Source organism: Botryllus schlosseri, chromosome 2 (genome assembly GCF_051294905.1).
Source record: "Botryllus schlosseri isolate E-star chromosome 2, Bs_hap1, whole genome shotgun sequence".
Lineage (NCBI taxonomy): Eukaryota > Metazoa > Chordata > Ascidiacea > Stolidobranchia > Styelidae > Botryllus > Botryllus schlosseri.
The window spans coordinates 35,797,296-35,812,879 of record NC_137237.1 but is presented as its reverse complement, the minus strand read 5'-3'; the positions used below and the strand labels follow the sequence as shown (position 1 = coordinate 35,812,879).

The window sequence follows — 15,584 nt, the reverse complement described above, 5'->3', positions numbered from 1 at the left end:
CATGTCTTTAGTCCATAAATCATCAAAGGTGATCACGTTATGGTGGGCCATATTTACTGTGATGGAATATTTGATATGGGCGACAATGCGGTGTGAGCGGAACCAAGCAATCCGGTACCTAAAGTACATTCACTGATACTTTCATGAAAACATATTTGTCACTCCATAACTTCTGTGCGCGAAGAGTAACAAAATTTCTGAGCTTTACTTATGACTTTTATGAATATTAAATGTTGGTACTCCGTGAAAACAGCCCCGAACTTCCTCAGGCTATCTTTAGTATTGAGGGATTAAACTACTTCTACTTGACAAACTGAAAATAGCGGAAAGTAAGTAAGTAGATCACAAAATATTACGAAGTAGAAGTAGAGAAAATCAGATCTACTTGAGTAAGTACCAGAAGTAGAGGAAAACTACTTGAGCACTTAAAAAAAGTAGAAGTACTTCATTACTGACCACCTCTGAGTCTACAGTACTCCAAGTCGCTTCGACTATAGATAACTAACCTACGGATAGATACGCAACACCCGTCGTCACGCTTGCGTGCCCAGGGGTGATTACTGCTCAGCAATCTGATCATCATCACCATTGGTTTATTAGCAATTTTTATCAGTTCAATACACCACAGAAATGCAATACAATGAAAAGACAGGAAAATGTCGTAGCGACTTGGAGTAGTCTATGGAATCAGACACCCACCTTGACCTAGGCGATGTAAAGAGGAGGCATGCACACTGAATAAAAGTAAAGAAGATAGTATAGAAAAAAAGGAAGCGACAAGAAATAGGGCGGCATGTCATGGAAAGCGAGATCGATAGGTCAGTCGTGGTCCGGTAATCTTGAGGATGGACTGTATTGGACTGAACGCAACAAAATTGCTAATTCTATAGCCAGGGCCGTAACAGCACTTCGTCAGCCCCCCCCCCCTCAAAACTTTGGTATTGGGCCCCCCATAGGGACATCGGACCTCGGACATCTTGTACATTCTTACAGTTCGAAAAATATGATAAAATCGGAATTGCTAGAATGTTGTTTTATTGTTCCGGCTGTATCATTAGTGGAGGCTATGTACACTGGATAAGAGGACAGAGCAGAGCCATAAATCACGCGCTCTAAACCGAAGGGTCGAACTGGGGCCCTAATTGTGTCCGGATTACGGAAATTTCGAAAATGTCAAATTTCAATTCGATTCTAATGAGATATATGTAGAGTCCGGAGCGTAATTCTTTTTGAAATGGATTCTACTAGTCTGGCCGCTTCTATCGAGACCAAAATCATTATTCAAGTCGAGGTCCCAAGGGTCGAACTGGGGCCCTAATTGTGTCCGGATTACGGAAATTTCGAAAATGTCAAATTTCAATTCGATTCTAATGATATATATGTAGAGTCCGGAGCGTAATTCTTTTTGAAATGGATTCTACTAGTCTGGCCGCTTCTATCGAGACCAAAATCATTATTCAAGTCGAGGTCCCAAGGGTCGAACTGGGGCCCTAATTGTGTCCGGATTACGGAAATTTCGAAAATGTCAAATTTCAATTTGATTCTAATGAGATATATGTAGAGTCCGAAGCGTAATTCTTTTTGAAATGGATTCTACTAGTCTGGCCGCTTCTATCGAGACCAAAATCATTATTCAAGTCGAGGTCCCAAGGGTCGAACTGGGGCCCTAATTGTGTCCGGATTACGGAAATTTCGAAAATGTCAAATTTCAATTCGATTCTAATGAGATATATGTAGAGTCCGGAGCGTAATTCTTTTTGAAATGGATTCTACTAGTCTGGCCGCTTCTATCGAGACCAAAATTATTATTCAAGTCGAGGTCCCAAGGGTCGAACTGGGGCCCTAATTGTGTCCGGATTACGGAAATTTCGAAAATGTCAAATTTCAATTCGATTCTAATGAGATATATGTAGAGTCCGGAGCCCAATTCTTTTTGAAATGGATTTTATCAGTCTGGCCGCTTCTATCGACACCAAAATCATTATTCAAGTCGAGGTCCCAAGGGTCGAACTGGGGCCCTAATTGTGTCCGGATTACGGAAATTTCGAAAATGTCCGATTTCAATTCGATTCTAATGAGATGTATGTAGAGTCCGGAGCCTAAATCTTTTAAAAAAGTGTTCCACTATTCGTCGTAATCATATATTCGAGAAAATGATGATTCTTCGTAGCAGCCGCCGGTGTCAAATCATTCCCGCACTCTTCGAAATATATTTATAACCAAGGATAGTCGATAGACATGGTCTGTTGAGCGTTATCACCGACACATTTCTTACGATTCAACTGCAAAATATTCAGTCAAACGGCTGTGTAGTAGGTATCTCTTCGTCTTCTTAAAATTGTTTTTACGTCATAATACCTGGAAATACACCCGAAAACGGTCGTTTACGTGCATTTGTCATTGAATACATCAGCAAGAAACAGTATGGCAAGAGGTTGCTGAATATGCCGATGTAATTTCCAAAGCACAAAATGTAATGACACCCGAGTATATTTTCATGATTCACACAATCACCGATTTTCGCCAAAAATTCTAATAGAATCACAGTGGTCGGAGAATAACAGCATACAATCGAAACATTCTGGCTCTATTGATTGCTATTCAACCGTAAATGATTGACAGGCCACGCAGTTACCGATCTATCCCATTCAGTTTTCCATGGTGTGATATAATTTTGTGTGATGATTTTCATCATCATCATTGGTTTATTAGCAATTTTTATCAGTTCAATACACCACAAAAATGCGATGCAATGAAAAAGACAGGAAGATGTCGAAGCGACTTGGAGTAGTCTATGGAATCAGACACCCACCTTGGCCTAGCTATAGCGATGTAAAGAGGAGGCATGCATGCACAGTGCACACTGAATGAAAGTTAAGAAGATAGTATGGAAAAAAGAAAGCGACATGAAAATAGGGCGGCATGTCATGGAAAGCGAGATCGATGGGTCAGTCGTGGTCCGGTAATCTTAAGGACGGACTGTATTTATTTAGTAGTAATTGCTTGTATTTCGACTTGACTCGTGGTCGACTCTGGTATCCAGTCATACTCTATAAGTGGTCTACTCTACTCAACATACTCTTAAAGTGCCACTGAGTGCCCTCAGTGGTTTGTTTATGATGTCTCTCGTCGATCTGTTATAGATATACGTGATATAACTGTAGTTACCAATATTTACCTGGACTTGTCCCCGTTTTGTTCCGTCTGTACTGGCCTTCTTGCACTCGTTCCTGGTGTTGGATTCTAATAATCCATGTATTGAACATGGGAGGGCTATTTTCAAGCAAGAAGAAACCGCAATCCCGCGTTACTGAGCAGGATAAAGCTATTCTGGTGAGTGGTGTGGCTGTGGCTGTGGCTGTGGGATGCTACTGGCATACAATAGATTGCATTTGCTGACGACAGCTGTGCCTATGCGTAGATTCAAAGAAAACCTTAAAGGGGCAGTTGCTCTAATATGTGAGAGCTGTATAAACAAACCTAATGGTATCATATTATAACTGAGTACTATTAAAATTGAATGCGGTTGATTGACTGTCTAAATTAAATTCCTATGTGTGTATGAAATTATTCATTGAAACATTGTATGGACGCAAGGTAAAAAACCTGGCACAACTTTCATTCATAAGGTATAATAGACTCCAATTTAAAGAAAGTAATAGATATTTAATATTTTCCACGCGTAAACTGTCCAAATTGGGTCCTGTGGTGAGCAATCAGCACTTCAATTCGTGTCCTTTATTAATCCTTTTAATACAAAATACACAAATACTTGGTTAATGTACTTTTATTGCCATGGTAACGTTGCGCAATCACCGCAATGGCTCTTCTGCAAACCGCCCTTGTACTTTATCGCTGTCACACAATCAAATCCCCACGAAAATTGAGCCTGGAATCCATGAATTAGAATTATCGAATCATGTGCATTGTGCAATTGACTGCGGAAAATGTAGCAGGATTCCGCTTTATCCCATTTCTGGGATAGCATTTAGGGGTTGTGCCAGACTTAGAAAGCCTTACAAGGCTATATCTGCACCTACCTTGTACAATAGCATATGAACATCACGTACTCATGGTATGCATATGCACAGATCGTGTGTATGTATATCATGAGTCGGTGTATATGCCCCAAAATATCAAGTACAAAAATATACAACGTCCTTCCTAGCTTGATTTAATATTATCCAGAGTTAGAATTACGGTTAGGGTTAGGATTAGTATTGCGTTGGTTATGATTTGGGTTCGGGTCAAGTTGTGTTAATGATTATAGCCGGTCCGAGTTAGAGTTAGGGTCTGAGAATGGCCTTGTAATGAACGCACGATGGTCTGCAAAACTGCCATAACAGCTAAAAGAGTGCCTTAATCTGTTAATTTGTTTGATACAAAAATAAAGATGTTGTCTTTTCACAGGCCATGTTCTGACATCCCAAGGTTGAGATGTTATCTTTATCTCGCTAATATTGTCGCAATTTTGCATTGTTTTCTAGTCCTGATAAAAATTTGATAGGCCCAACTCATATAGCCTATGCATTTCGAAGACACCGCTCCTGCCTTTCAAACGTTGCGCTGTTGGAGTAATACTAGGCTACAGATTTACACAGTGAAATATGAGCTATCACCCGGTTCTAGTCTTGTCAATCGCCCCATGTCTTCTGAGGAAATTTCCAGTCAAACTTAATTGGTTGTTGGCTGACATCTGGTACTGCAATCATTTTCCCACTGACAGTAGTCAAAATTTTTAGTGGCTTCATCCACTTTTTCACATATACCTTTCGTCTCATGGAACATGTTGGCTATTAGGCTATTGTACTGATTACACTTTTAGTTACATTGTCGAAGCTTGTTATAAAATTTGACAGTTATCCACTCAATTGATTGTTAAGGTCTTGGTGTTTTTTTGCTCAATGCCTATATCGGGTGTGCAATGTGCAGCCCGCGCAATGGGTTTATGATTTAGCTTAGTTTTGATAAATTGAGTAAAGCGCAAGGGTGTTAGAGAAGGCTCAAAACCACAGAAACATGGATAGGATAATGCTTACTTTATCGCAAAAATCTTCGAGGGGAATATAGTTGGCTGACAACATGAACCTACCACAAAGTTTGTTGTAATATATTGATATCCAGGCTACTGAGTAATTCCCTGTCAACATGCAAATATTTTTTAAATCCGTCTCCACACCCTCTCAGATTTTTCTCTAAATTTACATACAACTAAAGTATCTAGTTCTGAGTACAACGAAATTTATTTCGGACAATTTCGTTGAACGGCTCTTGAGTTATTGCAGTTTGAAAAATGATGATTTTGTGATTACTCAACCATGAAATTTAGCAACACAAAACCTGTGTATGATTGTAACTGATATAGCTCAGAGTAAAGGTTTGAATGTTATTTAGCAATAATTGTTGGTACATGTTCTTCACTTACCACGAATTTCCCCGCTCCACAGTATTGGGTCAAGGTTCAAAACGCGATTTCAAAGTTGGCATGTGTTAAAATCGGTGATGCATAACGATATTTTTCAACTCATCTGGTGCAATTCTATTTGAACCAAAATTCACAAGCAAGGTGTCATTTGAAAGCTGTTTTCAACTAGAATGCACGAAACTTAGTTTTATTATTGATATTTGACAGCAACGTGGTTAAAAATATAATATGGTGCATAATGCAAAATAGGTCATTCTTTAATTAATTTTTATTATATTATTTCAGTGATTATCTGATTTTGCCATTATTCTACTCCTTATATGATAATGTGTTTCAGTAGATAATTATTGCCATGCTCAGAGAGTAGGCCCCTACTTATATTTATTGCATGTGCATTATGCTTGCAAGGGTGCTTCTGGGTTTACCGACTATCAGTAATTCGAGTCAACATCCAAATAATATTTTAATTCGTCTTCACACCCTCTCAGATTTCTCTGCAATATCATGTACAACTAAAGTACCCAATTCTGAGTAGAATAGAATTTAATTAATATAACTTTATTGATCGGTTCTTGAGCAATTGCAGTATGAAGAATGAGGATTTCGTGCTTACTCACTCAACCATGAAATTTGCGTATAATTATAACTGCTAAAATCATTACTTATACAGGCTGCAGCCTGTAGGTAGTAATGCTGGTAAGCAATGATTGCTGGTACATGTTCTTCACTCACTATATTCCCCTCCGCATTACAGAATCAAGGTTCAAATCTTGATTTGAAAATTGACATACCAGTATGTTAAAATCAGTGATGCGTGACGATATTTCTGAACTCTCTGGCACGACTCTTTCTAACTCAAAATTCATAAGTAAGGTGTCATATGAAAGCTGTTACCAATTAGAATCCATCAGAATTGGTTCTGAATTGAATATAAGACAGGAACACAGTTGAGAATATACTTTGACACTTTATGCATAACAGGTCATGCACTATTTAGAGCGCATCTTTTCAATGAAGTTTTAGACAAGTGGCAGTCAAATATCACATGCAATACCAATTCAGCGACGTTCTACTCTTTCCAAGCTTCCATTTGACACCTTCCTCGAAAAAATCGGTTTAAATAGAATTACGCTAGGCAGAGTTGCATATTTGTTATGCATGGCTGATTTTGAAAACATGATGACTTTGAATTGACATTTGACCCCTAACCCCCATTAGTAAAGTTAAAAATTTAGGTCTATCACAATAAGCATATACCAAAATATCTTACTACAGAAATTTAAGTCTGCTCGGCAGCAATTTGATCACTATAATGTTAATTACAATTAGACACACGTTCCAAGCGGTATAGCGTCACGGCCGAGTGAGCACAAAATGTCATTTTTCAAATTGCAATAACTCTGTAACGAATTGTCCAATTTTCTTGAAACAAAGTTTGCTATGCACCAAATTTAATGCCTGATCGATGTGAAAATTTTCAATTTGATCTGAAATGGTGTGGAGACGGGCGTTTGCATGTTGAGAAGGAATTACTCTACTTCTAAAAGCCTGTAATGCTTACTTTGCGCATGAATATCTTGCACAATTTCCATTCAGTAACTTTCGCTATTTCACTCGAGCTATTGTTATGTGTGAAGTGGGTACCGGTATCGATATTTAATGCTTAGTCTCACTATCACCATTACCAATTCGTAATAAGATGTTCATCCTTGCAACTATTACAATGCCTATATGCCGGTTATAGTTTCACTTCAATATTTATTCTGGCCCCCTTGTCAAAAGGTTGCTCACCCAAGGCTTCATTTTGATGCCAACACCTTTGATAGTGCTTCTGTGACATTCAACTGTACGATTGCGGTTATGGGGCTTTTATTGAAAATTAGTTAAAAAAAATGTTCTGCTGCAGGAATTGAAGAAGCAGCGGGATCAGTTGAAGATGTATCAAAGGAAGATTGACGCCGAACAGGAGAAGCTCAGAACGTTAGCGAAACGTCTTCTGTCGCAAGGTCAGAAAAGGTGGGTGACCTTGAATAAATATTTCATGACAGATGGACGCCACAGAACTTGATGGTAAGTAAAGCTGGGCAAAATTGAAGCTTGAGTGATTCTATTCTGAGTCTAGTATTTCAACACCACTCATTATAATGATTATAATGTCTTAAAAATAAAACAGACTTGAACTGTTTAATTGGTATGTACCTCTCAAGTTGCCATGAACCAAGTAATGCTGTTTAGGCCTATACCTACATGATTATGAATTGTTATCACCAATGTATTGACACCAAATATGTGATTGCCATCTGAGCCAATGTTCATGCCGATATGCACTATGTGTGTATATTGTTTATTGCTAGGTGTTTGGAATCTCGCGTCGAAGTTCCTGTAATTACTATTCTCTGTCATAAGATAATAGCGGCATATCATTTCGAAGCCCCTACTCGAAAACGGCTCTCACTAGCTGACTTTACTTTAAATTGAATCGCTATGCCCAGCCCTAGTGCAAAGTAAGGGATTAAGTCTATTTGCTAAAGCTTACCCAAGTATATTGTGATCAGGATACTTCGATAGGGTTTGCTTTCGTACATTCAACATAACAGAAATTAAATCTGTGCTCACTGGCATTTGATAAATTAAATGTTGAATGGAAAAACTACAATTTCGAGGTGTAGAAGCTTGCCGAATACTGAATCAGATTCGATTTGCCAAGATATCTTGATTGATCTCGATGTCTTGATATACATCGACGAGAAAGTGCTGCTTTTTGAGAAATCTTCCCAAAAAGTTTAGGGCCTATGTGGTTCTGGGTTTAGAAATAATACTTTGAAATGTTTTTCATCATATTAGATTACATCACCTTTCGAAACGGATGGTGGCTCAGCGGCTCATCACTTTCAGTTTCATGCCAGAACCTTTACTCCTCGCTTAAATAGTAATCTTTTTGCTTGATCTATTTGCGTCCAATTAGCAGCCTAGCCTACTCATAAGACGAACAGCTTCACATAGGATATGTCAAGCATCAACAAGTCATGTAAGTGGAATATGGTGCTGATAAAGTCACAAATAATAGGGCTAACTATCTGCGAATGCTTGTGTCCTAGGGTTGCTAGAAAGTAACTTTTATTTTTGAATTTTTCAGACAGGTTGATAGATTTGTTAGGCTGGCTGAAAACTGTTGCAGCATCAAATTTGCGTCAATCCCAACCTGTAGAAGCTAAACTATTGAAGAAGAAAATATTCACCTTTTGTATTTGTGGTAGATTGGTAGCCTACTCATAAAGACGAAAGGCTTATCACATAGGATAGCCTACCGTCTATCAAGCATCCAAAATCCATGTTCCCATATCTGTGGTTTTTGTGCTATGAACAACACTCGCCTCTGGATCAAGCTCTTTAAACTAAACAAAACCCTAGCTAACAGTAATCTAAGTGGTTAATATTACTTGTGGTCGTCTGCCTGAAACAGAATCTCTCAAGCAATAGAAGTGGAGAGTGTCAAGCCTAGTCAAATTTCCAATTTCAATGGAAGAAAAAAGCGAGTGCCATTACTCTATCGAGCATTCCAGCAACAACTATTATGACGCGTTAACAGCAATTCAATAACTTGTAAAGTTCACAAAAAAAAATGGCGCTAAGTCGCACGTCATCCAAGATAGTTTCATATTTCCGGACCATGGCTATTTTATAGTGCTTTGTAACCAATGCCTGGGTCGGACATTGACATAAATGTTTTTCCATGGATATCAGTAGCCTGGTTCAACATGACTCTCAACTCACTTGATTACAACTGACTCAGTGTTCGCGCAATATTTTTTCATGGTAAATGTATGAATTCGGTCAATAACAATGTTAATTGCATATATTGCGGGTCGTATCTGTATATCCTACTGGTATCCTACTTGGTAAAGACAGAATTATTCTGCGCTTGAACATATCAATATGGAAGATTTTGGTGAACAGGCGTCTATAATTTTGTGCAAAGGTTTCATCGCCCACTATCTTTCTGTGAATGCAGAATGCAGAATGACATGTTGGACGACACGTTCTCTCATAATTACGAATATAGTTCGACTCAATTCTGTAAATTTGGGGCATTTTTTATTTTCCGGAGTGGGCACCAATACTAAAAGCAAAAATTCGAGTGACAATGAATCGCGCAAAGTGCTAAGAAAATTATCAAGTGAAATAAATCTGCCACGAAATATTCTACTCAAAACTCAATGGTCAAGATTATATACGAAGATCCACGAAAAATGTTGCTGGCCCCCGGCTACGCAAATGCGTCGGAACTGATATATTTTAGTCATCAACATCACAAATTTCACGGTCAGGATTATCAAACTTTATCTAGCCTTGCAAGTTCACAATAAATTACATAATACAATAATTTATTTTGGTTGTTGTAATAACTAATTACAAAAAACCTTCTCGCGAGCCACTGGTTGGCCGCTTTAACGCAGAGCGAACGTTTGTAGTTGTATAATTGTATATCTGACTCCAAGATATATTATTGACTCCAAGAAGGTTGCGTTTACAATTCGCTGCGTGTTTCTTCTTCCGTTCGACGACCGGCGTAACCCACGCCGTACGACCTTGTTGGCTGACGTACCACCAGGCCTGTCTATTGCACACGTATTCGATGTATCACACTGACGAATATATTTTGTTTCCGTCTCCCCGGCTTGTAACTTTATTGAATATCACGTACGGTTCAAAATGCAATATATATTTCTCGCCATTAGCGAAGTACTTATAAATGTCTATCGACTTCCGAACCAGCTAATAATCATGAATGTATATCGACTTCCGAGTCAGCTAATAATCATGAATGTATACATCAATGTCTCTACGTGGTATTACACACGTATATCTCGAAATGAACCCAACGTCGTACGATTTCATATTTCGTTATCTACGTTCACACGACAAATTATACGACTCACAAAAGTATTATCAGGTTTCAGTTCAGGGAACAATATAGTTCGTTAAAGCCGCCTCTGCCCTAGTTATAGGTACATTATGTAACTGTTCGCCAAGTTTTTCTGGTGAAACCTGCCAGCTATGCTATGTCTTTTTTTGCAAATATGGAATAAGCGCCCATTTTTAAGGGCTACTAATTAATGCAGATAATGTGTGTACCGTTGCATTTAGAAATTACTGTTTTCCAGCAAGGCGTTACTGCTTCTGAAAAAGAAAAAGCGTCAGGAGGGACTGGCGGAAAAGACTGGCCGGCAGATCGAGAACTTGGAAACGCTGGCCAACGATATCGAATTCGCGCAAATGGAAACGCAGGTCTTGGAGGGTCTGAAAGTAGGGAACCAGGCGCTGAAAGACATACATAAGGTACGTATGTTCGCGTGCTAATGGTTTCCAATGATAATACACTTGACTTTGTTGCAGTTGATGTCTCTGGAGGAAGCCGAACAGATTATGGACGATACACGGGAAGCTTTGGAGTATCAAGAGGTGAGAAATTATACACAAATATGCGTGTGATCACTGGTCAGTAAAGCTGGTCACTCGGATTTGAACTCTCGATTCCAAATCGAGTATCAATTGTAATGATTCCAGCGGAGTGTTGAGCGATGACATTTCTGAGTCACGAAATAATCGTTCATGAAGGAATTACAAATATAACAACATTATCATGACCATGCTCGTCGTAGTGCGCACAATCCTGATGCCTTTCAGCAACAAGGATCCAATATTGAGGCTAGCAGTAGGGGAGATAGTGTAGTGGTTACGATAAGCGCCCAGCACGCAGGCGACCCGCGTTCGAGTCCCGCCGGAGGTTTATCTGGGCTCCTCTTCCCCTGCCGTTGCCGTTCTTACGGCGACAAAAAAGCCCAGAAAAAGACCCGACGAAAGAAAGCACTCACAATGAATGGAAAAGAACTAGTAGGAAGGGCCGCGGCTTCAAAGAGATCAACATCGAAAAAGAACTGTGACATCGGGCACTCTAGGCCGAGGTGGATGTTAGAGTAAAGGATCGCTGCTGATGCGTGTCGTTCTACATCCTCCTATCTGTTCATGACATCGCATTGTGTCTTATCGCATTGTACATTGTGTGTGACTTGTTCAGATTAAAATATAACCCAACCATGTTATGTTATGTTATGTAGCTTGACAATAGTATGAACTGAAAGCAAAACTATCACATCACAATACTTCATCTCATGGGGACGACCCAAGCCGTGTTCTAAGCATCTCGTCGCAGCAGTGTCAGGGCTATTGCGCATCAAGACAATATCCCCGGCCCACTCATATCAGCTGGAATGCTGTTGTCAGTTGCCACCGCCGAAGCCGTTTCAGCTAGCGAGAATGTTGGGCGCAGTAGAATAGCATTATTTTTAACAACAACAATATTTGAAAGTGAAACTATATCAATTTTCCGTAGTCTCGGGTCAGATGCCGGGCCGCAAAATATAACCTTGCGGGCTCCGTGTTGGTGACCTTGCTGTAAACAGTTTGAATCGAAAATGTGCATTTTCGGAAATGCAGAATGCATCTTTGCGACTGATTCCGCTACAAATAGTACAGTCTTCGATATTATATCCAGTCAGTTACCGTTATGCAGGACACATCTTTGTGACTCCTGTTATGGTTCTATACCAATACCGAGAAAACCATTACCGAGAATGGCTAATGCCGTGAATCAAACATAATGAGACGCACGTTGGCGAGAAATTTATACCTGAGAATCAGCTCCGGATCTGGCATATGTCCGTACTCGGTAATAGCCCATACATTCTCGGCGGTGACCGTTCTTGGTAATGGTTTTCTCGATGTTGACCTGACACCCCTGTTATGCATAGGGGCTGTTCAAGCCACAATTACCTGCACATAATCTCGCCACGTTAGTTGCGTTACCTTGCTGTGACTGAGTTCAATCGATTCAAATCTATAGGTAACTGCCTTCTGCCTTGCCAGTACTTGAATGAATTGGAACCGTATGGCAAATTTCCAAGTATATACATGCTTTGGGAAATCGGTACAGGTATCTATTTTGAAGCAAGATGAGTTTGAGTACCGCGTAAATTTTCTTGAATAGGGGGCCCTACAGATGTGTATATATTTTCGACTTTTGTGGTCTTCTTACGTTTTCAAATTATGTTATGGTCATTTTTTCATCTCAGACGCAATACGCCTGGAAGTAATCAACCCCCCAAAATAATTCTGCCTCCTGAGCTTGTAACTACCGTTCGGGTAGGGCTGACTACTGAAATCTGAATGGAGTATTCATTCGTAATGATCCGAGTTAGTTGGAAGAGATGAATTTTTCGAGTACTGACATTGCACGCTCCTTGCCATGCGAAACATGTAGACCAGTGGTACCCAACCTTTTTCGACCCATCGCCCCATTTTGAACCTCAACGCCGATCATCGCGCCCCAAATTTTGCGAACCAAAAAAATCGGCATACAATCTATAATCATCAGCGGGTTGACTAAAAAAAAAAAGTCAACTTTTCGGCTCGTTGTCGAATTTTACACTTTTGCAACTAAATTTCCGTGGGTTGACTAAAAAAAAAGGTCGTTTTATCGACTTGACTACATTATAGCCGTTTTAACGCGTCTTCGCTATTTTGGCCCCCTGTCGCCCCCTTTGTCCATTTACGCCCCCTATCCCCCCTTTCGTCATTTTCGCCCCCCCTAGGCCGCCAAATCGCCCCTGGCAATATCGCCCACGTTATCAACCACTGATGTAGACCTACTACTACAAAGCTACCCCGTTTTTTGAAATGACATATCCATCATAATCTCTGCATTTTCAGTTGTCAGAATGTGCAATGAAATAGGCATGGTAGAGAAAAAATTATTCAATGTGACGTGGAACTGCATTGTATTCTTTGTGGTCACGTAATAAGTGAATTGTTCAACTTTCCTCATTTAGACTTATCACAATGAGTGATACTCGAATGCTTGACTCGACTCAAAACTATATTCAGAGTCAAATCACTTAGTACTGCCACTCGATGATACCCAGCCCTGGTTTTAGGGGAATGTGATTTCTTCAGTCCGTGATAAAAAAAGGTATCGTTTTGACCCTGACATTTCTTCCGTGCAGCAACTCAACGAGATTCTGGCCGGCGCTCTGACGGATGAAGACGAGAGCAGCATCTTGGCTGAATTGGAAGCCATCACCGAGGCAGAACAGTCGCAAGAGGCGGTACCGAGCCTTCCTGATGTGCCGGCTGATGAGCCGAACGTTCCGGTTCAAACGCAGAAAGGTAAGCGTTGTGCTCGTGGAGGTCATTTGAAGACAAGCATTCTTAGTGGGTTTTTGTAATTCGTCGAATTGTCGTGCATTTTCGTTGACTTGTCTCGAGTCATTTTCTTTAAAAAAGGAAAATGACTCGACTCGACTTAGTCAATTAGTGTATTGCCTCGAATGCTCCATCGTAACGGAGTTTGGGATTGTGACGCAACCTGGGTGCGGGAGAAAAGCAGCGCAAACCGCAGGGTATTGGCCATTTTTGCGCAAGCCATTGAGCATTCGCACTCATGCGAACTTGCTTCGCCGTAAATTCCAGACGGCATTGTTGCATTACAATACCAAACTCCGATACAATGCAACATTGGAGGCTGATTTTTGGGGGGTTCCAGGACCACGAGCGGACTAATTCTTTATTTTTGCAATCAGTACCGTGGTAGCTTTCTATTGATACCAATTTAATAATTTTCGCGCCCGGCAAATCTATCAAAAATTACCTTGAATTGCCTTTGGCCAAATGGATATTGTGACGTAGACCAATCGCAGCGAGCCGCGAGATTCGCTTGTGTCCACACCATTGTAGGACACTTTGGTTTCACCAAAGGGTGTTAAACTTGACTTGAACTCGAGAATGTAAAGCGAACACTGTGACTTGGACTCGAACCTTGCTCCCTGACTTTGGCTCAGCAGTGAGTTGAAAATGGCTCAACTTGGCTTTAGTTGAAATAATATAAAGTAAACATGACTTGGTACTGGGAACCTTCTGACTTGGTTACAACCCTGCTGCCACCGCCTAATAGTAGCTAAATTTGGTAATATTAAAGCTGGCAGGCAGCCTTAGCGTGAAATTTATCCCAAACTTATTAATCAAAAGCTAACATCCCACTGATTGTGCGGGGGGTCACCTCCGATAGAAGGCTAAAAAGTATGAGACGCAGAGAAAAATTCTTTTGAAACTACTTGAGTATTTTTAAGACCTGCTCAGGACCTAATTAGTCGGACTCGCACAAACAATACTTCCTGTGTTTAAATGTCATTGTAAATACTCCTAGCAAGCAGCAACCATGTACTTCTCTTTCCAGAAGCGAAACAGACCGAAAGAGTGGCGCTGGAAGCCTCATAGTCGAACGTGACCCATTGGGAATGACAGACATTAACGAAGAATTGCATTTCCATGATCACCGCTCGGGCTTTGCCAGCTTCCTTGTTTCATACATATTTATGAAGTTAGAATTGCTCAAGAATCAAGGATAGCCGTGTTATTCAAATCGTCTGATCACGGACCATATCTTTTTCACTTGAGCTTTAAACGATATTTTTTACACCGTTCAATTTGTGAACGTATCCTCACACGAAATGCTTCAGAGTAACTCTTCTTGTGTATTCCACTTTCGATCACTATACTTTATAATACAGATGTATCACTGAGCTCGATTTATGTCTGGATATTTCGGCGGGGTGAACCTGGCTTGAACGCGATAATGAACAGCTAACACTGTGTGTCAACAATATGACTCGGACTCAGCGGTGAACTATATAAAATTCAATTTATTGTTGAAAATTTTTTCATTACACCACTACACTGTGATACAATGAAAGATAGGAAGGTTTCGAAACGACTTGGAGCAGTCTTCGAAATCAGACACCCACCTTTCGTGGGCGATGTAAAAAGGAGGCATGCACATTGAATGAAAAGTGTTAAAAGATATCACGAAAGGACAGGTGATAAAACGGCGGCATGTCTTGAAAGTCGGGATCAATATGTCAGGTTGTGGTCCGGTAAACTATGTAGGGTTAGTATTTATTCAAGGACAATTTTTCATGTCTGTTTCATTTTGTATTGTTGACTGTAAGTCGGTGAAATTGCAACCTCAAGAATACACTGCATTTGTACATGGAAATACGATGCGGAACATATTCAGGGACAGAGGTCACCAACGCGGGCTTCC

At 40.2% G+C, this 15,584-nt stretch overlaps 1 protein-coding gene across 1 annotated transcript; it reads left to right on the top strand.

Moving 5' to 3' along the window:
• The first annotated feature begins 3,143 nt into the window (after positions 1-3,143).
• Positions 3,144-15,064, top strand: LOC145458739 (charged multivesicular body protein 6-like). The gene is made up of 6 exons (XM_080337207.1): positions 3,144-3,333; positions 7,332-7,441; positions 10,591-10,765; positions 10,823-10,888; positions 13,489-13,651; positions 14,718-15,064. Exons 1-6 carry the CDS (start codon positions 3,265-3,267, stop codon positions 14,756-14,758), a joined length of 624 nt encoding a protein of 207 aa, XP_080193333.1. The 5' UTR covers positions 3,144-3,264; the 3' UTR covers positions 14,759-15,064.
• The last annotated feature ends 520 nt before the right edge of the window (positions 15,065-15,584 follow it).